General features: G+C 45.4%; 1 protein-coding gene across 1 annotated transcript in view; it reads left to right on the top strand.

The window, feature by feature from the left end:
• The first annotated feature begins 11461 nt into the window (after positions 1-11461).
• The window catches only part of LOC135537302 (transmembrane protein 178B-like), an 81738-nt gene continuing 66527 nt past the window's right edge, over positions 11462-26672 (top strand). The window contains exons 1-4 of the mRNA XM_064963503.1: positions 11462-11532; positions 11648-11746; positions 12093-12364; positions 18648-18761. Coding sequence (XP_064819575.1) covers positions 11462-11532; positions 11648-11746; positions 12093-12364; positions 18648-18761 — 556 coding nt within the window. The remainder of the gene's footprint in view (positions 11533-11647; positions 11747-12092; positions 12365-18647; positions 18762-26672) is intronic.

The following is a 26672-nucleotide window of genomic DNA, read 5'->3' as shown; positions in this document are numbered from 1 at the left end:
TCGGACGGAGTCCAATCCTTAATGTTTAGCATTTTAAAGCTACTGTAAATCCCAGATTATCAGTCAGCCTCCAACCTAAACCCAACCCTGCCATGACCAATCCAAAGGTCAAACCCCAGGTTCACCCAGCTATACCTTCTGAATCATGGTTGCCTCGATGTTCAACAGATTAGAGAGATACTGAACTACATTTTTCTGTAACTTTTCATCCCGTTTCACGGCTGTTTGTTGATATTTATGTTTGTTTACAGTCATATATTGGCAGGAGATGTCTACCTGGCAGCGATTTGTCTGCATCGAAACTGTCATATGTCATAGGTTCTATTTTATCCATCTTTCAAATCTCTCCAATTCATCTGATATAAGAACCAAGTCTACGACTCAAATGACACCCTATTCCATCAAAAGTGCCTATGGGCCCTACTTTGCACTACATAATATAGGCCCTGGCAGAACCCTATGGGCCCTGGCACCCTATTCCCTACATAGTGCACTACTTTTCACCAGAACCCTATAGGCCCTGCTGGCACCACCAGAACCCTATTCACCCTACATAGTGCCCTACTTTTAATCAGAACCCTATGAGCCCTGGCACCCTACTCCCTACATAGTGCACCACCCATTGTCGGTCAGACAGCAGGCTGTGTGTTGCATCGACCTCTATAGGGCTTTTCACACTACTGAGTCCAACTGAAGCGGACTTGAACCCCATGTAAACCAGTACTGAGCTGGCCTGGTTAAGCATCCAGTTGATGGAACCGTGAGGGTAATAACAGTGATAACTATTAGCAGTAGTAGACCACGTACCCTGCTGCTAGCAGTCACATCCCATCACCACCAATCCCCCCTCTCTCCTTCTGCCAGGGTGGTCACAGAAACCTCTTTGCTGGTGTAACCGATGTGAACCGACGAGCTAGTTAGCGGTGGTGGTGGCGGCGCGCTAATAGAGTTTCAATCGGTGACGTCACTCGCTCCGAGACCTTGAAGTCGTTGTTGTTCCCCCTTTTGCTCTGCAAAGGGCCGTGGCTTTTGTGGAGCGATGGGTAACGATGCTTCGTGGGGGTCGGTTGTTGATGTGTGCAGAGGGTTCCTGGTTCAAGCCCAGGTAGGGGTGAGGAGAGGGACGGAAGCAATGCTGTTACACTTTGAGTAGAGGTGATACTTTCTAATGTTCATCTAACATGTCTCATCTAACATCTCCACCATCCATGTCTCATCTAACATCTCCACCAACCATATCTCATCTAACATCTCCACCATCCATATCTCATCTAACATCTCCACCAACCATGTCTCATCTAACATCTCCACCATCCATGTCTCATCTAACATCTCCACCATCCATGTCTCATCTAACATCTCCACCATCCATGTCTCATCTAACATCTCCACCGTCCATGTCTCATCTCCACCATCCATATCTCATCTAACATCTCCACCATCCATATCTCATCTAACATCTCCACCAACCATGTCCCATCTAACATCTCCACCATCCATGTCTCATCTAACATCTCCACCAACCATGTCTCATCTAACATCTCCACCATCCATGTCCCATCTAACATCTCCACCATCCATGTCTCATCTAACATCTCCACCAACCATATCTCATCTAACATCTCCACCAACCATGTCTCATCTAACATCTCCACCATCCATGTCTCATCTAACATCTCCACCGTCCATGTCTCATCTCCACCATCCATATCTCATCTAACATCTCCACCAACCATGTCTCATCTAACATCTCCACCAACCATGTCTCATCTAACATCTCCACCATCCATGTCTCATCTAACATCTCCACCAACCATATCTCATCTAACATCTCCACCAACCATGTCTCAATGTCTTTAACATCTCCACCATCCATGATCTAACATGATCCAGTAGGAAGTGATCTATGTCTCATCTAACATCTCCACCGTCCATGTCTCATCTAACATCTCCAATCCATATCTCATCTAACATCTCCACCGTCCATGATCTCATCTAACATCTCCACCATCCATGTCTCCATCCAGGCAACCTTTAGATACAGGATGAAGTGATGAGTAGGAAGTGATCTACGGGACTTTAATGAGGACCAGATACAGGATGTAGTGATGAGTAGGAAGTGATCTACTAGACTTTAATGAGGACCAGACACAGGATGTAGTGATGAGTAGGAAGTGATCTACTGGACTTTAATAAGGACCAGATACAGGATGTAGTAATGAGTAGGAAGTGATCTACTGGACTTTAATGAGGACCAGATACAGGATGTAGTGATGAGTAGGAAGTGATCTACTAGACTGTAATGAGGACCAGACAACCTTTAGATACAGGATGTAGTGGTGAGTAGGAAGTGATCTACTGGACTTTAATGTGGACCAGATACAGGATGTAGTAATGAGTAGGAAGTGATCTACTGGACTTTAATGAGGGCTTGACAACCTTTAGATACAGGATGTAGTGATGAGTAGGAAGTGATCTACTGGACTTTAATGAGGACCAGACAACGTTTAGATACAGGATGTAGTGATGAGTAGGAAGTGATCTACGGGACTTTAATGAGGACCAGATACAGGATGTAGTGATGAGTAGGAAGTGATCTACGGGACTTTAATGAGGACTAGATACAGGATGTAGTGATGAGTAGGAAGTGATATTGTAAGTCGCTCTGGATAAGAGCGTCTGCTAAATGACTTAAATGTAAATGTAAATGTAAATCTACTGGACTTTAATGAGGACCAGATACAGGATGTAGTGATGAGTAGGAAGTGATCTACTGGACTTTAATGAGGACCAGACAACCTTTAGATACAGGATATTGTGGTGAGTAGGAAGTGATCTACTGGACTTTAATGAGGACCAGATACAGGATGTAGTGATGAGTAGGAAGTGATCTACTGGACTTTAATGAGGACCAGACAACCTTTAGATACAGGATATTGTAATGAGTATTAAGACTGTCACCTGTGATAAAACCAATGGCACTATGTTAGACTGCATCCAAAGGTTTAAGAGTAGTGACTGATGCATTCTGGTAAATGGTGTCACCGTAGTCAACAACTGGCAGGAAAGTTGACTGTACAATCTGCGTCCTGCTATTTAGGGAGAGGCAAGATCTGTTTCTATAAAATAAAGGCTACTTTAAACCTCAGCTTTTTAACTCGCTCATCCGTATGTTTTTTTAAACATGAACTCCAAATGCCCAGATATTTGTAGGCCAGGAATCCCATCGATGGGAGAACCATTCAATGGATAAATATGTAGTCAATCTGAAACATTCTGGAGAGAAGCTGAGAACAACATACAGTATGTTTAGTCTTGGCCACATTAAGTGCCCGTTTTAAACCAACAAGGACTTTCTTGTAAGGTTAGATTGCAGCTCTTATAATACACTATTTGCATTAGGGGCAATGGCATAACCAGATTGGTACGTAGCAGCTGAGTGTCCCAGTCTAAAACCAGATTGGTACGTAACAGCTGAATGTCTGGGTCTAAAACCAGATTGGTACGTAGCAGCTGAATGTCCCAGTCTAAAACCAGATTGGTACGTAGCAGCTGAATGTCCCAGTCTAAAACCAGATTGGTACGTAACAGCTGAATGTCCCAGTCTAAAACCAGATTGGTACGTAGCAGCTGAATGTCCCAGTCTAAAACCAGATTGGTACGTAGCAGCTGAATGTCCCAGTCTAAAACCAGATTGGTACTAACAGCTGAATGTCCCAGTCTAAAACCAGATTGGTACGTAGCAGCTGAATGTCCCAGTCTAAAACCAGATTGGTACGTAGCAGCTGAATGTCCCAGTCTAAAACCAGATTGGTACGTAGCAGCTGAATGTCCCAGTCTAAAACCAGATTGGTACGTACCCAGTAGCAGCTGAATGTCCCAGTCTAAAACCAGATTGGTACGTAACAGCTGAATGTCCCAGTCTAAAACCAGATTGGTACGTAGCAGCTGAATGTCCCAGTCTAAAACCAGATTGGTGACGTAGCAGCTGAATGTCCCAGTCTAAAACCAGATTGGTACATAGCAGCTGAATGTCCCAGTCTAAAACCAGATTGGTACGTAGCAGCTGAATGTCCCAGTCTAAAACCAGATTGGTACGTAACAGCTGAATGTCCCAGTCTAAAACCAGATGGGTACGTAGCAGCTGAATGTCCCAGTCTAAAACCAGATTGGGTCTAAAACGTGTAGCAGCTGAATGTCCCAGTCTAAAACCAGATTGGTACGTAACAGCTGAATGTCCCAGTCTAAAACCAGATTGGTACGTAGCAGCTGAATGTCCCAGTCTAAAACCAGATTGGTACGTAACAGCTGAATGTCCCAGTCTAAAACCAGATTGGTACGTAGCAGCTGAATGTCCCAGTCTAAAACCAGATTGGTACGTAGCAGCTGAATGTCCCAGTCTAAAACCAGATTGGTACGTAAAAACAGCTGAATGTCCCAGTCTAAAACCAGATTGGTACGTAGCAGCTGAATGTCCCAGTCTAAAACCAGATTGGTACGTAGCAGCTGAATGTCCCAGTCTAAAACCAGATTGGTACGTAGCAGCTGAATGTCCCAGTCTAAAACCAGATTGGTACGTAACAGCTGAATGTCCCAGTCTAAAACCAGATTGGTGAATGTCCCAGTAGCAGCTGAATGTCCCAGTCTAAAACCAGATTGGTACGTAGCAGCTGAATGTCCCAGTCTAAAACCAGATTGGTACGTAGCAGCTGAATGTCCCAGTCTAAAACCAGATTGGTACGTAGCAGCTGAATGTCTGGGTCTAAAACCAGATTGGTACGTAACAGCTGAATGTCCCAGTCTAAAACCAGATTGGTGTGTAGCAGCTGAATGTCCCAGTCTAAAACCAGATTGAGTGAGAAGTAAAAACAGTGTTCTTAGCTGAAAGTTAGTCAGGGATTCTAAAACTTTGGAAAGACGAGATAATTCAGAAATTGGACGGTAGTTATCTAAGTCAGCAGGATCTCAATCTCCTCCTTTATCTACCAGGGAGGAAGTGCCGCTTTTCAGATCTTAGAGATATCACCAGAAACAATTATCAAGTTAAACAAATAGGTTAGTGGTTCTGCAGTAATTGGAGCAGAGAGAGGCAGTAAGAAGTGAATCAGCTCCTATGGTTTAATTAACATCAATCTGTACTGCAGTAAGAAGTGAATCAAGTGAATCAGCTCCTATAGTTTAATTAACATCACTCTGTACTGCAGTAAGTAGTGAATCAAGTGAATCAGCTCCTATGGTTTAATTAACATCAATCTGTACTGCAGTAAGAAGTGAATCAGCTCCTATAGTTTAATTAACATCAATTTGTACTGCAGTAAGAAGTGAATCAGCTCCTATGGTTTAATTAACATCAATTTGTACTGCAGTAAGAAGTGAATCAGCTCCTATAGTTTAATTAACATCAATCTGTACTGCAGTAAGAAGTGAATCAGCTCCTATGGTTGAATTAACATCAATCTGTACTGAAGCACTTAGTACATTAAAGACATCAAAGGGTTGAAATGAAAGTCTGTCAGTGCAGCTAACACCGATGCCGAAGCAGGTGCAGGTAAAACGGTGATTGAAAACAACAAACAAGACGGCGTAACAGAAGCGAGGTAACATGAACACAGGTGTGCGTAATGATGAGTGCCAGGTGTGTGTAATGATGAGTGCCAGGTGTGCGTAATGATGAGTGCCAGGTGTACGTAATGATGAGTGCCAGGTGTCTGTAATGATGAGTGCCAGGTGTGTGTAATGATGAGGGCCAGATGTGCGTAATGATGAGTGACAGGTGTGAGTAATGATGAGTGCCAGGTGTGTGTAATGATGAGTGCCAGGTGTGTGTAATGATGAGTGCCAGGTGTGTGTAATGATGAGTGCCAGGTGTGTAATGATGAGTGCCAGGTGTGCGTAATGATGAGTGCCAGGTGTGCGTAATGATGAGTGCCAGGTGTGTGTAATGATGAGTGCCAGGTGTGTGTAATGATGAGTGCCGGGTGTACGTAATGATGAGTGCCAGGTGTACTTAATGATGAGTGCCAGGTGGATGTAATGATGAGGGCCAGGTGTGCGTAATGATGAGTGACAGGTGTGTGTAATGATGAGTGTCAGGTGTGCGTAATGATGAGTGCCAGGTGTGTGTAATGATGAGTGCCAGGTGTGCGTAATGATGAGTGTCAGGTGTGCGTAATGATGAGTGACAGGTGTGCGTAATGATGAGGGCCAGGTGTCTGTAATGATGAGTGCCAGGTGTGTGTAATGATGAGTGCCAGGTGTGCGTAATGATGAGTGCCAGGTGTGTGTAATGATGAGGGCCAGGTGTGCGTAATGATGAGTGCCAGGTGTGCGTAATGATGAGGGCCAGGTGTGCATAATAATGAGTGCCAGGTGTGCGTAATGATGAGTGCCAGGTGTGCGTAATGATGAGGCCAGGTGTGCGTAATGATGAGTGCCAGGTGGGTGTAATGATGAGTGCCAGGTGTGCGTAATGATGAGTGCCAGGTGTGTGTAATGATGAATCCCAGGACAGGTGTGGTTATGATGAGGGCCAGGTGACGTCGTAATGATGAGGAGCAGGTGTGCGTAATGATGAGAATCCTTCTCTGCAATCTGTTGTGACAGGTGACTAAAGAGTGCCAACCTTTAGTGGAATGAGATGTGCCAGGTGTCCTTTCAGACACGATAACAGGACAGGTGGCAAGCTGAGGCAAAGTGGTTATTAAATTATAGCATCACAAATATTATTTTAGTCTAGAATGGGGCCAGAGGCTGTCGGAACCTGGAGGGGGTGGGTGTGCGTTTAGTCTAGAATGGGACCCGAGGCTGTCAATAACTGGAGGGCCAGGTGGAGTCATTTAGGCTAGAATGGGGAAAGAGGCTGTCAGAACCTGGAGGGGGTGGAGTCATTTAGTCTAGAATGGGACCAGAGGCTGTCAATGCCTGGAGAATCCTTCTCTGCATTTAGTCTAGAATGGGACCAAAGCTGTCACAACCTGGAGGGAGTGGAGTCATTTAGTCTAGAATGGGCCAGAGGCTGTCAGAACCTGGACAGGTGGAGTCATTTAGTCTAGAATGGGACTAAGGCTGTCAATACCTCTGGGGTAATATTATTTTAGTCTAGAATGGGGCCAGAGGCTGTCAACACCTGCTGGGGTAATGAGGGGGTGGAGTCATTTAGTCTAGAATGGGGCCAGAGGCTGTCAACACCTGCTGGGGTAACTGGAGGGGGTGGAGTCATTTAGTCTAGAATGGGACCAGAGGCTGTCAGACACCTGCTGGGGTAACGAGGGGTTGGAGTCATTTAGTCTAGAATGGGGCCAGAGGCTGTCAGAACCTGATGAGGTAACGAGGGGTGGAGTCATTTAGTCTAGAATGGGGCCAGAGGCTGTCAACACCTGCTGGGGTAACGAGGGGGTGGAGTCATTTAGTCTAGAATGGGGCCAGAGGCTGTCAACACCTGCTGGGGTAACGAGGGGGTGGAGTCATTTAGTCTAGAATGGGGCCAGAGGCTGTCAACACCTGCTGGGGTAACGAGGGGGTGGAGTCATTTAGTCTAGAATGGGGCCAGATTCTGTCAACACCTGCTGGGGTAACGAGGGGGTGGAGTCATTTAGTCTAGAATGGGGCCAGAGGCTGTCAACACCTGCTGGGGTAACGAGGGGGTGGAGTCATTTAGTCTAGAATGGGGCCAGAGGCTGTCAGAACCTGGAGGGGGTAACGAGGGGGTGGAGTTTTGTTTCAGAGATTTGACCACTTTGGCTTCATTACCACCTCTCTCTGATACACAACCAGGGATAGACATGTATCTCTCAACTGTCTGAAGGACAGCCAATCAGATGTCGAATCAGTCCGTCTAGACTGAGCCCAAGCTGTCATTTCTCAGACAATTCATGCGTAAACCAAGCATTAACATCGGACTTTTCCCCCTTGGTTTTCTGTACAGCGACATGTTTATCTGCACCAGAGTTAAAAAGGACCTGATCTGAGGCAGTGATAGTTGACACATCTCCCCAGTCACTCAACCTCAGCTCAGACAACAACAACAACAACAACAACAACAACAACAACAAAATATTAGCTCATTAAAATTCCCCAAATGTCTCCTTGTACAATAATAATGCTTGGGGGTTTGACTATATTAGCCCACACGGCTATACGGATGCACTTTCATGGTAGGTTCCGGACCTCATATTGAAGCTAACAGATGTATAGAACATTCAGTAACTAATCTACTTTTGGTTTAGATACAAGCATCATGAAACGTCTAACACAATAAATTCCTTTGATTTGGTGAAAATCCGTTTTCTTTTTCCATGTGTGGTTTCTTCTTTACACTCCATCAAATGATGACCTCTTCGTAAAATATTTGGTTGTATATGGTTTCCTGGAAATGGTCGAAAGTTCAACTTCCGAATCTTTTTGGCTGGCACTGTATACCCCGCTCAATCCCCCCTATAGTGTCCACAGGGAAAACATGTCCACAGAAACACAGTTACACTCCAGCTCCATCTCCACAGCCAATACACAGTTCTACAGCCATCTGGCACAGTGTCCACTTCTCTGCTCCTTTCTCCCCCACCCTATCCCATTCCCTTCCTCCATCTGGCACAGTGTCCACAGTCAATCCAGTGTCTCTGCTCCTTTGTCCCCACCCAATCCCATTCCCAGCCTCCATCTGGCCAATACACAGGCTAGCTGCCAATACACAGTGTCTGCCAATCCTTTCTCCCCATCTTATCCCATTCCCTTCCTCCATCAACATGATGTAGGAACTGACAGCCTTCTCTTCTCTGACTGCTAGGGTAGACAGGATAAACACACATGAGCAGAGAACAGACAGGCTCAGCATCTACTGTATAAAAGTGGGACAGTCAACATACACAGTGATCAGTCAACATGATGTAATACAGTAGGAACAGACAGGGATCAGTCAACATTTAGCGACCTTTTGCCACATTTCAGGCTTCAAACATAAAGATATAAAACTGTATTTTTTTCTGAAGAATCAACAACAAGTGGGACACAATCATGAAGTGGAACGACATTTATTGGATATTTCAAACTTTTAACAAATCAAACAGGAAAAATTGGGCGTGACAAAATTATTCAGCCCCATTATTTCAGTGCAGCAAATCAGTCAACATGATGTTCAGTGAGTATCTCTGAATGATCCAATGTTTACCTAAATGACTAATGATGATAACACAATCCAACATGTGTAGTAACAGACAGTCTCAACATAAATGCAACTGCACTGTGATAGTCTCAGATGTCCATTAAAAGCGCAGAGAGCATCATGAAGAACAAGACACACCAGGTATCAGTCAATATGATTGGAAGACAGGGATCAGTCAACATGATTTGGATACAAAAAGATTTCCCAAGATTTAAACATCCCAGGGATCAGTCAACATGATGTAGGAAAACCAACATGCAAATAGGAAAGACCTGGCCGATCAGTCAAACTTTCCAGCTCAGTACAAGATGAGGAACAGACTGATCAGAGATGTAGGAAAGCCAGAGATCAGTCAACATGATGAACTGCAGAGATCTACAATATGATGTAGGTGGGAGACTCTGTCCATAGGACAACAATCAGTCAATATATTGCACAAATCTGGCCTTTATGGAAGAGTCAAGAAGAAAGCCATTTCTTAAAGATATCCATAAAAAGTGTCAGTCAACATGATGTAGGAACAAGCCACCTGGGATCACACAAACATGTGTAAGAAGGTGCTCTGGTCAGATGAAACCAAATCAGTCAACATTTAGGAACAACAATGCAAAACGTTATGTTTGGAAAGACAACACAGTCATCATGATGTAGGAACACACCATCCCCACTGTCAAACATGGTGGTGGCAGCATCATGGTTTGGGCCTGCTTTTCTTCAGCAGCGACAGGGAAGATGGTTAAAATTGAGACAGGGAAGATGGATGGAGCCAAATAGACAGGGACCATTCTGAAACAGTAAACCAGATGGAGTCAGTCAAATGATGTAGGAGACTGACAGGGATTTGTCTTCCAACAAGACAATGATCCAAAACATAAAGCAAAATCTACAATTGAATGGTTCAAAATAAACATATCCAGGAACAGAATGGCCAAGTCAAAGTCCAGACCTGAATCCAATCGAGAATCTGTGGAAAGAACTGAAAACTGCTGTTCAGTCAAATGCTGTCCATCCAACCTCACTGGGCTCAGTCAACTGTTTTGCAAGGAGGAATGGGGGAAAATTTCAGTCTCATGATGTGCAAAACTGATAGTCAACATGATGTAGGACTTACAGCTGTAATCGATGCAAAGGTGGACAGGGATCAGTCAACATGATGTATTAACTTAAGGGGGCTGAATAATTTTGCACACCCAATTTTCAGTTTTGATTTGTTAAAAAAGTTTGAAATATCCAATAAATGTCGTTCCAGTTCATGATTGTGTCCCACTTGGATGTTGATTCTTCACAAAAAAATACAGTTTATACAGTAGAACAGACAGGGATCAGTCAAATGATGTAGGAACAGTTCAAGGGATCAGTCAACATGATGCAAGGCACAGACAGGGACAGTCAATACACAGTGTCCACAGCCAATACACAGTGTCCACAGCCAATACACAGTGTCCACATCCAATACACAGTGTCTACAGCCAATACACAGTGTCCATCAGCAATACACAGTGTCCACAGCCAATACACAGTGTCCACAGTCAATACACAGTGTCTACAGCCAATACACAGTGTCCACAGCCAGACAGACAGACAGGGATCAGTCAATATGATGTAGGAACAGACAGAGATCAGTCAACATGATTTAGGAACAGACAGGGATCAGTCAACATGATGTAGGAACAGACAGGGATCAGTCAACATGATGTAGGAACAGACAGGGATCAGTCAACATGATGTAGTACAGTAGGAACAGACAGGGATCAGTCAACATGATTTAGGAACAGACAGGGATCAGTCAATATGATGTAGGACCAGACAGGGATCAGTCAACATGATGTAGGACCAGACAGGGATCAGTCAACATGATGTAGGACCAGACAGGGATCAGTCAACATGATGTAGGAACAGACAGGGATCAGTCAACATGATGTAGGAACAGACAGGGATCAGTCAACATGATGTAGGAACAGACAGGGATCAGTCAATATGATGTAGGACCAGACAGGGATCAGTCAACATGATGTAGGAACAGACAGGGATCAGTCAACATGATGTAGTACAGTAGGAACAGACAGGGATCAGAGACTGGGAGACTCACACTGTTGACGCAGTTCTCTGAGTCTGGGTGCATCTGCACTGTTGACGTTCTCTGAGTCTGGGTGCTATCTGCTATCTGCCGTTATGTGGTCCTGCATTTCTCTGAGTCTGGGTGCTATCTGCCGTTATGTGGTCCTGCAGTTCTCTGAGTCTGGGTGCTGCTATCTGCCGTTATGTGGTCCTGCAGTTCTCTGAGTCTGGGTGCTATCTGCCAATATGTGGTCCAGCAGTTCTCTGAGTCTGGGTGCTATCTGCCGTTATGTGGTCCAGCAGTTCTCTGAGTCTGGGTGCTATCTGCCGTTATGTGGTCCAGCAGTTCTCTGAGTCTGGGTGCTATCTGCCATTATGTGGTCCTGCATTTCTCTGAGTCTGGGTGCTATCTGCCGTTATGTGGTCCTGCAGTTCTCTGAGTCTGGGTGCTATCTGCCGTTATGTGGTCCTGCATCTCTCTGATCTGGGTGCTATCTGCCGTTATGTGGTCCTGCAGTTCTCTGAGTCTGGGTGCTATCTGCTATCTGCTATCTGCTATCTGCTATCTGCCGTTATGTGGTCCTGCAGTTCTCTGAGTCTGATCCAGTTATTTGCGCTGACCATATTTGCAATGTGGGTCTCCTGCTCTGGGGTGAACAGTTCACATCTGCCCCCAGATACTGGTTTTCTTGCAGTTCTGTAAAATAATTGAAATGGTTTCAGTGATAGATCCTTCTCATTATAAATGTACAGTATATATTACTGTACCAGTAAGACTACAGCACTTACAGTTACTTACCGGGTCTCATTTAGAAATATCCGGATGAGAACCTGCAACAGTTTCAGTGTCTCATGTTTGGTTGAATCTGTTGTCCAGCCTCCCTCATGCTGATCCCATGGTTGACTCTATGGTCGACCACAGTAGCTCTGATGTCATCAGTTATTGTGTTCCTGATTCCTTCACCTCTTCCTCCTCCTCTTCCTCTTACTTCTTCACCTCCTCATCCTCCTCTTCCTCCATCTCTTACTGCTTCATCTCCTCATCCTCCTCGTCCACCTCTTCCTCTTACTTCTTAATCTCCTCATCCTCATCCTCCTCTTCCTCCTCCTCTTACTTCTTCACCTCCTCATCCTCGTCCTCCTCGTTGTGTTTACAGTTTTGCAAAAGAAAGTGTGTTATAAAATGACAAACTGAGTGTAATCTCCTCAGGTGCATTCAGTTTGGCAACACTTGGTAAATGCATTGGCCAGAAGGGATCATGGTTTCACCAGAGAGTGATTCAACAATCACTGTTTGTGTTTAAGCTTCATCTCCTCATCCTCCTGTAACACTGCTGTCTTCTCCTTTAACATTAAGGAAATCCTAGTGATCACTGGCTATATCCCAAATGGCATCTCCTTTCCTATTACAGTACACTACTTTTGACGAGAGCCCTATAGAGTTCCTCTTCCACTATGTAGGGAATAGGGTGCCATGTGAGCCCTTCCTCCATGTCTCATTGGCCTCTGATGGATGCCACCTGATATTACTTTAATGCCACAGCAGCTGGTCTGTCCTCTATAAACAGGGGTGACATTACTGATCCTGACCTCTGGCAGATATTGATACTGAAGTTTACAGGCATCTTAATGGACAGCAAACTCTGTCCCCAACAGGACCCTCTGGGACAGGGTCTTCTGGCAGATATTGATACTGAAGTTTACATTGGCATCTTAACGGACAGCCTCTGTCCTCAACAGGACCCACTGGGACAGGGTCCTCTGGCAGATATTGATACTGAAGTTTACAGGCATCTTTAACATTAAGGACAGCCTCTGTCCCAACAGGACCCTCTGGGACAGGGTCCTCTGGCAGATATTGATACTGAAGTTTACAGGCATCTTAACGGACAGCCTCTGTCCCAACAGGACCCATGGGACAGGGTCCTCTGGTAGATGATACTGAAGTTTACAGGCATCTTAACGGACAGCCTCTGTCCTCATAGGACCCACTGGGACAGGGTCCTCTTGTAGATATTGATACTGAAGTTTACAGGCATCTTAACGGACAGCCTCTGTCCTCAACAGGACCCTCTGGGACAGGGTCCTCTGGCAGATATTGATACTGAAGTTTACAGGCATCTTAACGGACAGCCTCTGTCCTCAACAGGACCCTCTGGGACTGTCCTCTGGCAGATATTCCCTTTATCTTTACAGGCGGGCATCTGAAAGGACAGCCTCTGTTCCCATCAAGTCCATGTATCCTAGTCAGAGGACAGTGTCCAAGAGGCCCAGTAGCAATTAGCCTGTAGAGCAGAGGGTCAATAACCTGCTACAGACTGAACAGATTAGACTGAACAGATTCTGCTATTTAGGCCTAAGGGTCCTGGTTGGGGTTAGAGTTTTTATTTCACCTTTTTTATTTAACCAGGTATCTAGTTGAGAACACCTTTATTTAACCAGGTACCCTAGTTGAGAACACCTTTATTTAACCAGGTAGGCTAGGTGAGAACACCTTTATTTAACCAGGTAGGCTTGAGAACACCTTTGTCCTAACCAGGTAGGCAGTTGAGAACACCTTTATTTAACCAGGTAGGCTAGTTGAGAACACCTTTAGTTTAACCAGGTAGGCTTAACGTGAGAACACCTTTCCTCAACCAGGTAGGCTAGGGAGACACCTTTATTTAACCAGGTAGGCTAGTTGAGAACACCTTTATTTAACCAGGTAGGCTAGGTGAGAACACCTTTATTTAACCAGGTAGGCTAGTTGAGAACACCTTTATTTAACCAGGTAGGCTAGGTGAGAACACCTTTATTTAACCAGGTAGGCTAGTTGAGAACACCTTTATTTAACCAGGTAGGCTAGTTGAGAACACCTTTATTTAACCAGGTAAGCTAGTTGAGAACACCTTTATTTAACCAGGTAGGCTAGTTGAGAACACCTTTATTTAACCAGGTAGGCTAGTTGAGAACACCTTTATTTAACCAGGTAGGCTAGGTGATTCACCTTTATTTTACAGGTAGGCTAGGTGAGACAGCCTTTGTTTAACAGGTAGGCTCTGGGAACACTTTAAACCAGGTGGCTAGGTGAGAACACCTTTATTTTACAGGTAGGGCATCTGAAAACACCTTTATTTAAGTCCAGGTATCTTAGTCAGAGAGACAGTTAACAGCAGGTAGGCTAGTTGAGAACAATTTAACCAGGTAGGCTAGTTGAGAACACCTTTATTTAACCAGGTAAGCAGTTGAGAACACCTTTATTTAACCAGGTAAGCTAGTTGAAACACCTTTATTTAACCAGGTAGGCTAGGTGAGAACACCTTTATTTAACCAGGTAGGCTAGTTGACACCTTTTATTTAACCAGGTAGGCTAGGTGAGAACACCTTTATTTAACCAGGTAGGCTAGTTGAGAACACCTTTATTTAACCAGGTAAGCTAGTTGAGAACACCTTTATTTAACCAGGTAAGCTAGTTGAGAACAAGTTCTCATTTACAACTGTGACCTGGCAAGATAAAGCATAGCAGTGTGACACAGACAACAACACAGAGTTACACACGGAATAAACAAACGTACAGTCAAGATAAAAAGAAAGTCTATATACAGTCTGTGCAAATGGCGTGAGGAGGTAAGTAAATGGGCCATAGTAGCAAAGTAATTACAATTTAGCAAATTAACACTGGAATGATAGATGAGCAGATGGTGATGTGCTAGTAGAAATACTGGTGTGCAAAAGAGCAGAAAAGTAAATAAAAACAATATGGGGATTGAGGTAGGTAGATTGGATGGGCTATTTACAGATGGGCTATGCTGCAGCGATTGGTTAGCTGCTCTGATAGCTGATGATTAAAGTTAATGAGGGAGACATAAGTCTCCAGCTTCAGCAATTTTTACAATTCATTCCAGCCATTGGCAGCAGAGAACTGGAAGGAAAGGCGGCCAAAGGAGGTGTTGGCTTTGGGGATGACCAGTGAGATACAGTGTCTTGCGAAAGTATTTGGCCCCCTTGAACTTTGCGACCTTTTGCCACATTTCAGGCTTCAAACATAAAGATATAAAACTGTATTTTTTTGTGAAGAATCAACAACAAGTGGGACACAATCATGAAGTGGAACGACATTTATTGGATATTTCAAACTTTTTTAACAAATCAAAAACTGAAAAATTGGGCGTGCAAAATTATTCAGCCCCTTTACTTTCAGTGCAGCAAACTCTCTCCAGAAGTTCAGTGAGGATCTCTGAATGATCCAATGTTGACCTAAATGACTAATCATGATAAATACAATCCACCTGTGTGTAATCAAGTCTCCGTATAAATGCACCTGCACTGTGATAGTCTCAGAGGTCCGTTAAAAGCGCAGAGAGCATCATGAAGAACAAGGAACACACCAGGCAGGTCCGAGATACTGTTGTGAAGAAGTTTAAAGCCGGATTTGGATACAAAAAGATTTCCCAAGTTTAAACATCCCAAGGAGCACTGTGCAAGCGATAATATTGAAATGGAAGGAGTATCAGACCACTGCAAATCTACCAAGACCTGGCCGTCCCTCTAAACTTTCAGCTCATACAAGGAGAAGACTGATCAGAGATGCAGCAAAAAGGCCCATGATCACGCTGGATGAACTGCAGAAATCTACAGCTGAGGTGGGAGAGACTGTCCACAGGACAACAATCAGTAGTATATTGCACAAATCTGGCCTTTATGGAAGAGTGGCAAGAAGAAAGCCATTTCTTAGAGATATCCATAAAAGGTGATGTTTAAAGTTTGCCACAAGCCACCTGGGAGACACACCAAACATGTGGAAGAAGGTGCTCTGGTCAGGTAAAACCAAAATTGAACTTTTTGGCAACAATGCAAAACGTTATGTTTGGCGTAAAAGCAACACAGCTCATCACCCTGAACCCCTATCCCCACTGTCAAACATGGTGGTGGCAGCATCATGGTTTGGGCCTACTTTTCTTCAGCAGCGACAGGGAAGATGGTTATGATGGGAAGATGGATGGAGCCAAATACAGGACCATTCTGAAAGAAAACCTGATGGAGTCTGCAAAAGACCTGAGACTGGGACGGAGATTTGTCTTCCAACAAGACAATGATCCAAAACATAAAGCAAAATCTACAATGGAATGGTTCAAAAATAAACATATCCAGGTATTAGAATGGCCAAGTCAAAGTCCAGACCTGAATCCAATCGAGAATCTATGGAAAGAACTGAAAACTGCTGTTCACAAATGCTCTCCATCCAACCTCACTGAGCTTGAGCTGTTTTGCAAGGAGGAATGGGAAAAAATTTCAGTCTCTCGATGTGCAAAACTGATAGAGACATACCCCAAGCGACTTACAGCTGTAATCGCAGAAAAAGGTGGGACTACAAAGTATTAACTTAAGGGGGCTGAATAATTTTGCACGCCCAATTTTTTAGTTTTTGATTTGTTAAAAAAAGTTTGAAATATCCAATAAATGTCGTTCCACTTCATGATTGTGTCCCACTTGTTGTTGATTCTTCAGAAAAAAATACAGTTTTATATCTTTATGTTTGAAGCCTGAAATGTGGCAAAAGGTCGCAAAGTTCAAGGGGGCCGAATACTTTCGCAAGGCACTGTATGCCTGTAGGAGCGTGTGCTGTGGGTGGGTGTTGTTATGGTAACCAGTGAGCTGACATAAGGTGGAGCTTTACCTAGCATGGACTTATAGATGACCTGGAGCCAGTGGCAACGAATATGTATGGAATCATTCCTTCTAAAAACTGTCTGGCTAACTAACACACACAGTGCAGATGAAGTCTTCACATTCATTGTTTTACACAATATCTTAATCACAGCACCGGTAAACCGTAGGGATTGTTGAGGTGAACCACATAACCCGATACACAGTCAAACCCCCCTCTATAGATTAATAGGGATGTCACATTGTTAAAACTCGTTTTTAATGCTGCGTAGCTCCTATTAATAAACATTTTAACGAACTGAATAAAAATCATACCTCTGACTGCTGGGATGTCAAGGTAGTAAAATCTAAAAGGAAATGAACTGAACCTTTTCATATCAATTGGAACAGACACAACGTGTTGAACACAATAGAGCCCATCAGCCCATTGTCTCAATACAACAATGTGATGTCCACGACTGGTAGTTCAATTACTGTCTGACAGAAATAACCTTTTCATCTCTCAACCTTTTTTAACAGAACTAAACCACACAGAAAAGATGGCTTGTTTTTTTTCTTCTCAACCTTTATGTGCTCATCGAGTCATTGTGATCTGAACTGACACCTATTCTCAATGTAACGCTCTTTAAGGTGACGTTGTCACTGTGACAAATCTAAACTGGTTCTCTCTCTCTCTCCTCCACCTCTTGCTCTCTTTCTCTCTCTCTCTCTCTCCTCCCCCTCTCTCTCTTTCTCACTCTCTCTCCTCCCCCCCGCACTTGTCTCTCCTCCCCCTCTCACTCTCTTTCTCTCTCCTCCACCTCTTCTCTTTCTCTCTCCTCTCTCTCTCTCTCCTCCCTTCTCTCATCCCCTTCTCTCTCCCTCTCTCGCTCTCTTTCTCTCTCTCTCTCCTCCCTTATCTCCTCCCTCTCTCTCTCCCACTCTCTCTCTCCTCCCCTTGTCTCTCCCCTCTCTCTCTTTCCCTCCCTCTCTCTCTCTCCTCCCTTCTCTCATCCCCCTTCTCTCTCCCTCTTTCTCTCTCTCTCTCTCTCTCTCTCTCCTATCTCCTCCCTCTCTCTCTCCCACTCTCTCTCTCTCCTCCCCCTTGTCTCTTTCTCTCTCCCCTCTCTCTCCTCCCTTCTCTCATCCCCTTCTCTCTCCCTCCTCCCTCTTTCTCTCTCTCTCTCTCTCTCTCTCTCTCTCTCTCTCTCTCCTCCCTTATCTCCTCCCTCTCTCTCTCCCACTCCCTCCTCCCCTCTCGCTCTCTTTCTCTCTCCTCCACCTCTCGCTCTCTTTCTCTCTCCCTCTCTCTCTCTCCCTCCCTTCTCCATCCCCTTCTCTCTCCCTCTCTCTCTCTCCTCTCTCCTCCTCTCTCTTTATCTCCTCCCTCTCTCTCTCCCACTCTCTCTCTCCTCCCCCTCTCGCTCTCTTTCTCTCTCCTCCCCCTCTCGCCTTCTCTCTCCCTCGCTCTCTCTCTCCTCCCTTCTCATCCCCTCGCTCCCTCTTTCTCTCTCTCTCTCTCTCTCTCTCTCCTCATCTCCTCCCTCTCTCTCCCCACTCTCTCTCTCTCCTCCCCCTCCTCTCTCTCGCTCTCTCTCTCTCTGCTCCCCTGCCTCTCTCTCCTCCCCCTCTCGCTCTCTTTCTCTCTCGCTCTCTTTCTCTCTCTCCTCCATTCTCTCATCCCCTTCTCTCTCATCCCCTTCTCTCTCCTCCCTCTCTCTCTCTCCTCCCTTTCTCTCTCTCCTCCCTTCTCTCATCCCTCTCTCTCTCTCCTCCCTTCTCTCCCTCCCTCTCTCTCTGCCTCCAGGTTCCATTGCCAGATGTTCCTACATCAAATACCACTACTCTTCAGCAACGATACCCAAGAACCTCTCGTATAACATCACAAAGACCATACGACAAGATGAGTGGCACTCTTTGCGTAAGTCTCCCCATTCTTGATTTTCTTCAACAGGGTTTCGTTATGCCTGTATGTGTAGTTTCTATACTCTACACAGACATCCCCTGTTTCCGTGGTTATGTCTGTATGTGTAGTTTCTATACTCTCTAACACAGACATCCCCTGTTTCCCGTGGTTATGTCTGTATGTGTAGTTTATGTACTCTCTAACACAGACATCCTCTGTTTCCGTGGTTATGTCTGTATGTGTAGTTTCTATACTCTCTAACACAGACATCCTCTGTTTCCCGTGGTTATGTCTGTATGTGTAGTTTCTATACTCTCTAACACAGACATCCCCTGTTTCCGTGGTTATGTCTGTATGTGTAGTTTCTGTACTCTCTAACACAGACATCCCCTGGTCGTAGGCAGGTAGCCTAGTGGTTAGAGCGTTGGACTAGTAACTGAAAGGTGTAGTTGAATCCCAGAGCTGACATCTGTTCTGCCCCTGAACAAGGCAGTTAACCCCCTGTTCCTAGACCAGTTAACCCCTGTTCCTAGACCAGTTAACCCACTGTTCCTAGACCAGTTAACCCACTGTTCCTAGACCAGTTAACCCACTATTCCTAGACCAGTTAACCCACTGTTCCTAGACCAGTTAACCCACTGTTCCTAGACCAGTTAACCCCCTGTTCCTAGACCAGTTAACCCCTGTTCCTAGACCAGTTAACCCCTGTTCCTAGACCAGTTAACCCACTGTTCCTAGACCAGTTAACCCACTGTTCCTAGACCAGTTAACCCCCTGTTCCTAGACCAGTTAACCCCCTGTTCCTAGACCAGTTAACCCCCTGTTCCTAGACCAGTTAACCCACTGTTCCTAGACCAGTTAACCCACTGTTCCTAGACCAGTTAACCCCTGTTCCTAGACCAGTTAACCCCCTGTTCCTAGACCAGTTAACCCCCTGTTCCTAGACCAGTTAACCCACTGTTCCTAGACCAGTTAACCCCCTGTTCCTAGACCAGTTAACCCCTGTTCCTAGACCAGTTAACCCCTGTTCCTAGACCAGTTAACCCCCTGTTCCTAGACCAGTTAACCCCTGTTCCTAGACCAGTTAACCCCCTGTTCCTAGACATGGTGGTGTGGCAGTTAACCCACTGTTCCTAGACCAGTTCACCCACTGTTCAAGACCAGTTCACCCACTGTTCCTAGACCAGTTCACCCACTGTTCCTAACCAGTTCACCCACTGTTCCTAGACCAGTTAACCCACTGTTCCTAGACCAGTTAACCCACTGTTCCTAGACCAGTTAACCCCCTGTTCCTAGACCAGTTAACCCCCTGTTCCTAGACCAGTTAACCCCCTGTTCCTAGACCAGTTAACCCCCTGTTCCTAGACCAGTTAACCCCCTGTTCCTAGACCAGTTAACCCACTGTTCCTAGACCAGTTAACCCCCTGTTCCTAGACCCAGTTAACCCACTGTTCCTAGACCAGTTAACCCACTGTTCCTAGACCAGTTAACCCACTGTTCCTAGACCAGTTAACTCACTGTTCCTAGACCAGTTAACTCACTGTTCCTAGACCAGTTAACCCACTGTTCCCCGGTAGGCCGTCATTGTAAATAAGAATTAGTTCTTAACTGACTTTCCAAGTTAAATAAATAAATATGTACGGAGGGCTGCTCACTTCTCTGGTCACATTCTTCTCCCTCCCTCCCTCCCTCCTCCCTCCCTCCCTCTCCCTCCCTCCCCTCCCTCCCTCCCTCCCTCCCTCTCGGTACACGGACTGTACCCCTCAAGGCTCCAAAATAACAAGGGTTAAAGCACACAGACTGTACCCCTCAAGGCCCCAAAATAACAAGGGTTAAAGCACACAGACTGTACCCCTCAAGGCTCCAAAATAGCAAGGGTTAAAGCACACAGACTGTACCCCTCAAGGCTCCAAAATAGCAAGGGTTAAAGCACACAGACTGTACCCCTCAAGGCTCCAAAATAACAAGGGTTATAGCACACAGACTGTACCCCTCAAGGCTCCAAAATAACAAGGGTTATAGCACACAGACTGTACCCCTCAAGGCTCCAAAATAACAAGGGTTAAAGCACAGACTGTACCCCTCAAGGTTCCAAAATAACAAGGGTTAAAGCACAGACTGTACCCCTCACGGCTCCAAAATAACAAGGGTTAAAGCACACAGACTGTACCCCTCAAGGCAAAATAGCAAGGTGTTAAAGAACACAGACTGTACCCCTCAAGGCTCCAAAATAACAAGGGTTAAAGCACAGACTGTACCCCTCACGGCTCCAAAATAACAAGGGTTAAAGCACAGACTGTACCCCTCAAGGCCCCAAAATAGCAAGGTGTTAAAGAACACAGACTGTACCCCTCAAGGCTCAAGGCTTACACCATCATTCTCTGTTGATCACTAGCTGTCAATCGACAATCGGGAAGTGCACATGAACGTGAAGAGGCCTCTGTTTGTGCATTTGGAAGGTATTCCAGACCCATTGATTTTTTTCACATTTTGTTATGTTACATTCTAAATTTGATTAACTTAATGTTTTTTTCTCATCAATCTACACACAATACCCCATAATGACATCGCAACACCCCATAATGACATCACAATACCCATAATCACATCACAAGACCCCATAATGACATCACAAGACCCCATAATGACATCACAATACCCATAATGACATCACAATACCCCATAATGACAGCACAATACCCATAATGACATCACAAGACCCATAATGACAAAGTGAAAAAGGGGTTTTAGTTTTTTTGCACATTTATTACAAATAAAAACAGAAATAACGTATTTACATAATTATTCAGGACCTTTGCTTTGAGACTCGAAATTGAGCTCAGGTACATCCTGTTTCCATTGATCATCCTTGAGATGTTTCTACAACTTGATTGGAGTCCACCTGTGGTAAATTCTATTGATTGGACATATATTTGGAAAGGCACACACCTGTCTATATAAGGTCCCACAGTGGACAGTGCATGTCAGAACAAAAACCAAGCCATGAGGTAGAAGGAATTGTCCGTAAAGCTCCGAGACAGGATTGTGTTGAGGCACAGATCTGGGGAAGGGTACCAAAAAATGTCTGCAGCATTGAAGGTCACCAAGAACACAGTGGCCTCCATCATTCTAAAATGGAAGAAGTTTAGAACCAACAAGACTCTTCCTATAGCTGGCCCCCGGCCAAACTGAGCAATCAGGGGAGAAGGGCCTTGGTCAGAGAGGTGACCAAGAACCCGATGGTCACTCTGACAGAGCTCCAGAGTTCCTCTGTGGAGATGGGAGAACCTTCCAGAAAGACAACCATCTCTGCAGCACTCCACCAATCAGGCCTCTAGGGTAGAGTGGCCAGACAGAAGACACTTCCCAGTAAAAGGCACCTAAAGGACTCTCTGACCATGAGAAACAAGATTCTCTGGTCTGATGAAACCAAGATTAAACTCTTTGGCCTGAATGCCAAGCGTCCCACATCCACTTCTGCCCTGACGGTCACCCTCTCACCCTCTTCTCAGTCTTACCCCTGTCTGAGGTGGTTAATGTCCTTATTACTGGGCACACAAACACACCAATAACTGTGATGGATGATGGATGGATGATGGATGGATGGTGGATAGATGCTGGATGGATGATGGATGGATGATGGATAGATGATGGATGGATGATGGATGGATGATGGATAGATGATGGATGGATGGTGGATAGATGCTGGATGGATGATGGATGGATGATGGATAGATGATGGATGGATGATGGATGGATGATGGATGGATGATGCTGGATGGATGATGGATGGATGATGGATGGATGCTGGATGGATGATGGATGGATGATGGATAGATGATGGATGGATGGTGGATATGATGCTGGATGGATGATGGATGATGGATGGATGATGGATGGATGATGGATGGATGATGGATGGATGGATGGATGCTGGACGGATGATGGATGGATGCCCTGTCAATCATGGAAAACTGAAAAATAAAATGACCAAAGGGAAAATAAACAAATCCACTTCCTGCTCTTGGAGAGTCTCCCCCTCTCTCCCCCTCTGTCTCCCCTCTCTCCCCCTCTCCTTCCCCCTCACCTCCCCCTCTCTATCCCCCTCTCTCTCCCTCTCCTTCCCCTCACATCCCCCCCTCTCTCTCCCCCCTCTCTCTCCCCTCTCTCCCCCTCTCCTTCCCCTCACCTCCCCTCCTTTCCCCTCCCTTTCCCCTCCCACTCCCCCTCCTCTCACCTCCCTCTCTCCTCCTCTCCTTTCCCCGCTCCTTCCCCCTCGCTATCCCGCTCCTTCCCCCTCACCTCTCCTCTCACCTCCCCCTCTCCTCTCACCTCCCCATCTCTCCCCCTCTCCTTCTTCTCACCTCCCCCTCTCTCCCCCCGCTCCATCCCCCTCATCTCCCCCTCTCTCTCCCACTCCTTCCCCTCACCGCACCTCTCTCCTCCTCTCCTCTCCCCCTCCCCCTCTCTCCCCTCACCTCGCCCTCTTCTTTCCTCTCTAAGCCAAATCAATCAGGGGGCCAAGCTTCCCATATTTAAATTAAGACACTGAATTCTAATAGAATATTTTAACCAGGCCACATCCCTTCCCTCTGGGTTTAACCAGGCCACTTCCCTTCCCTCTTACAGCCAGACCTAACTCTTCCCTCTGGGTTTAACCAGGCCACTTCCCTTCCCTCTTACAGCCAGACCTAACTCTTCCCTCTGGGTTTAACCAGGCTTCCCTTCCCTCTACAGCCAGACTTCCTTCCTCTGGGTTTAACCAGGCCACTTCCTTCCCTCTTACAGCCAGACCTAACTCTTCCCTCTGGGTTTAAGCAGGCCACTTCCCTTCCCTCTTACAGCCAGACCTAACTCTTCCCTCTGGGTTTAACCAGGCCACTTCTCTTCCCTCTTACAGCCAGACCTAACTCTTCCCCTGGGTTTAACCAGGCCACTTCCCTTCCCTCTTACAGCCAGACCTAACTCTTCCCTCTGGGTTTAACCAGGCCACATCCTTCCCTCTTACAGCCAGACCTAACTCTTCCCTCTGGGTTTAACCAGGCCACATCCTTCCCTTTTACAGCCAGACCTAACTCTTCCCTCTGGGTTTAACCAGGCCACTCCTTCCCTCTTACAGCCAGACCTAACTCTTCCCTCTGGGTTTAACCAGGCCACATCCCTTCCCTCTGGGTTTAACCAGGCCACTTCCCTTCTCTCTTACAGCCAGACCTAACTCTTCCATCTCCCTTCCCTCTGGGTTTAACCAGGCCACTTCTCTTCCTCTTACAGCCAGACCTAACTCTTCCCTCTGGGTTTAACCAGGCCACTTCCCTTCCCCAGACCTCTGGGTTTGGGTTTAACCAGGCCACTTCCCTTCCTCTCTTACAGCCAGACCTAACTCTTCCCTCTGGGTTTAACCAGGCCACTTCCCTTCCTCTTACAGCCAGACCTAACTCTTCCCTCTGGGTTTAATCAGGCCACTTCCCTTCCCTCTGGGTTTAAGCCAGACCAACTCTTCCCTCTGGGTTTAACCAGGCCACTTCGTTGGGGGTACAGAGATGAGGTAGCCATTCAAAACAAATCTGTCCTTGCAACTTATTATGTGACTTGTTAAGCACATTTTTACACCTGAACTGATTTAGGCCCGAACAAAGGGGTTGATTACTTATTAACTAAATGCATCATTTTTGCTATTATATATATTTTTATTGTACCAATAAACAAAAACATTCAAAGACATTTCCACATTTGATGTGTAATTATTGAGTAAAATATTTATTTTAAACATAAATCCACTTTGACAGTGACACAAAGTCTAAATGTAATCCATTTTAAATTCAGTCTGTGACAAAACCTGGAAAAGGTCAAAGGTTGGGAAGACTTTCTGAAGGCACTCTAACTGTGTATAAAGGGACAGATAGTCAATAGTAGCAGTGAATGTGATGAGTTAAAACATGAAAGAAAAGACTGGGACTGGGAATGTGATGAGTTCAAGACTGGGACTGGGGATGTGATGAGTTAAAGACTGGGACTGGGAATGTGATGAGTTAAAGACTGGGACTGGGACTGGGAATGTGATGAGTTAAAGACTGGGACTGGGAATGTGATGAGTTGAAGACTGGGACTGGGAATGTGATGAGTTAAAGACTGGGACTGGGAATGTGATGAGTTAAAGACTGGGACTGGGAATGTGATGAGTTAAAGAATGGGACTGGGAATGTGATGAGTTAAAGACTGGGAAATGTGATGAGTTAAAGACTGGGACTGGGAATGTGATGAGTTAAAGAAAAGACTGGGACTGGGAATGTAATGAGTTAAAGAATGGGACTGGGAATGTGATGAGTTAAAGACTGGGATGGGAAAACGTGAAAGAAAAGACTGGGAATGGGAATGTGATGAGTTAAAGACTGGGACTGGGAATGTGATGATTTAAAGAAAAGACTGGGACCGGGAATGTGATGAGTTAAAGACTGGGACTGGGATTGTGATGAGTTAAAGACTGGGACTGGGAATGTGATGAGTTAAAGAATGGGACTGGGAATGTGATGAGTTAAAGACTGGGACTGGGAATGTGATGAGTTAAAGACTGGGACTGGGAATGTGATGAGTTAAAGACTGGGACTGGGAATGTGATGAGTTAAAGACTGGGACTGGGAATGTGATGAGTTAAAGACTGGGACTGGGCATGTGATGAGTTAAAGACTGGGACTGGGACTGGGAATGTGATGAGTTAAAGACTGGGACTGGGAATGTGATGAGTTAAAGAATGGGACTGGGAATGTGATGAGTTAAAGACTGGGACTGGGAATGTGATGAGTTAAAGACTGGGACTGGGAATGTGATGAGTTAAAGAATGGGACTGGGAATGTGATGAGTTAAAGACTGGGACTGGGAATGTGATGAGTTAAAGACTGGGACTGGGGGAATGTGATGAGTTCAAGACTGGGACTGGGAATGTGATGGAGAAAGAATGGGAATGTGATGAGTTAAAGACTGGGACTGGGAATTGATGAGTTAAAGACTGGGACTGGGAATGTGATGAGTTAAAGACTGGGACTGGGAATGTGTCCCTTAAAGACTGGGACTGGGCATGTGATGAGTTAAAGACTGGGACTGGGACTGGGAATGTGATGAGTTAAAGACTGGGACTGGGAATGTGATGAGTTGAAGACTGGGACTGGGATTGTGATAACTCTGTTAAATACACCCTGGGAATGTATACAGTTAAAGACTGGGACTGGGAATGTGATGAGTTAAAGAATGGGACTGGGAATGTGATGAGTTAAAGACCAGGGACTGGGAATGTGATGAGTTAAAGACTGGGACTGGTCCATGTGATGAGTTAAAGAAAGTGGGACTGGGAATGTAATGAGTTAAAGAATGGGACTGGGAGTGTGATGAGTTAAAGATAGGACTGGGAATGTGATGAGTTAAAGCCAAAGACTGGGACTGGGAATGTGATGAGTTAAAGACTGGGACTGGGAATGTGATGAGTTAAAGACTGGGACTGGGAATGTGATGATTTAAAGAAAAGACTGGGACCGGAATGGGGATTAAAGACTGGGATGAGTTAAAACGTGAAAGAAAAACTGGGAATGGGAATGTGATGAGTTAAAGACTGGGACTGGGAATGTGATGATTTAAAGAAAAGACTGGGACCGGGAATGTGATGAGTTAAAGACTGGGACTGGGATTGTGATGAGTTGAAGACTGGGACTGGGAATGTGATGAGTTAAAGAATGGGACTGGGAATGTGATGAGTTAAAGACTGGGACTGGGAATGTGATGAGTTAAAGACTGACTGGGCATGTGATGAGTTAAAGACTGGGACTGGGACTGGGAATGTGATGAGTTAAAGACTGGGACTGGGAATGTGATGAGTTAAAGACTGGGACTGGGAATGTGATGAGTTAAAGACTGGGACTGGGAATGTGATGAGTTAAA

The sequence above is a fragment of the Oncorhynchus masou genome, unplaced genomic scaffold (genome assembly GCF_036934945.1).
Source record: "Oncorhynchus masou masou isolate Uvic2021 unplaced genomic scaffold, UVic_Omas_1.1 unplaced_scaffold_749, whole genome shotgun sequence".
NCBI classification, from domain to species: domain Eukaryota; kingdom Metazoa; phylum Chordata; class Actinopteri; order Salmoniformes; family Salmonidae; genus Oncorhynchus; species Oncorhynchus masou.
This window is presented reverse-complemented; position numbering and strand designations above follow the sequence as displayed.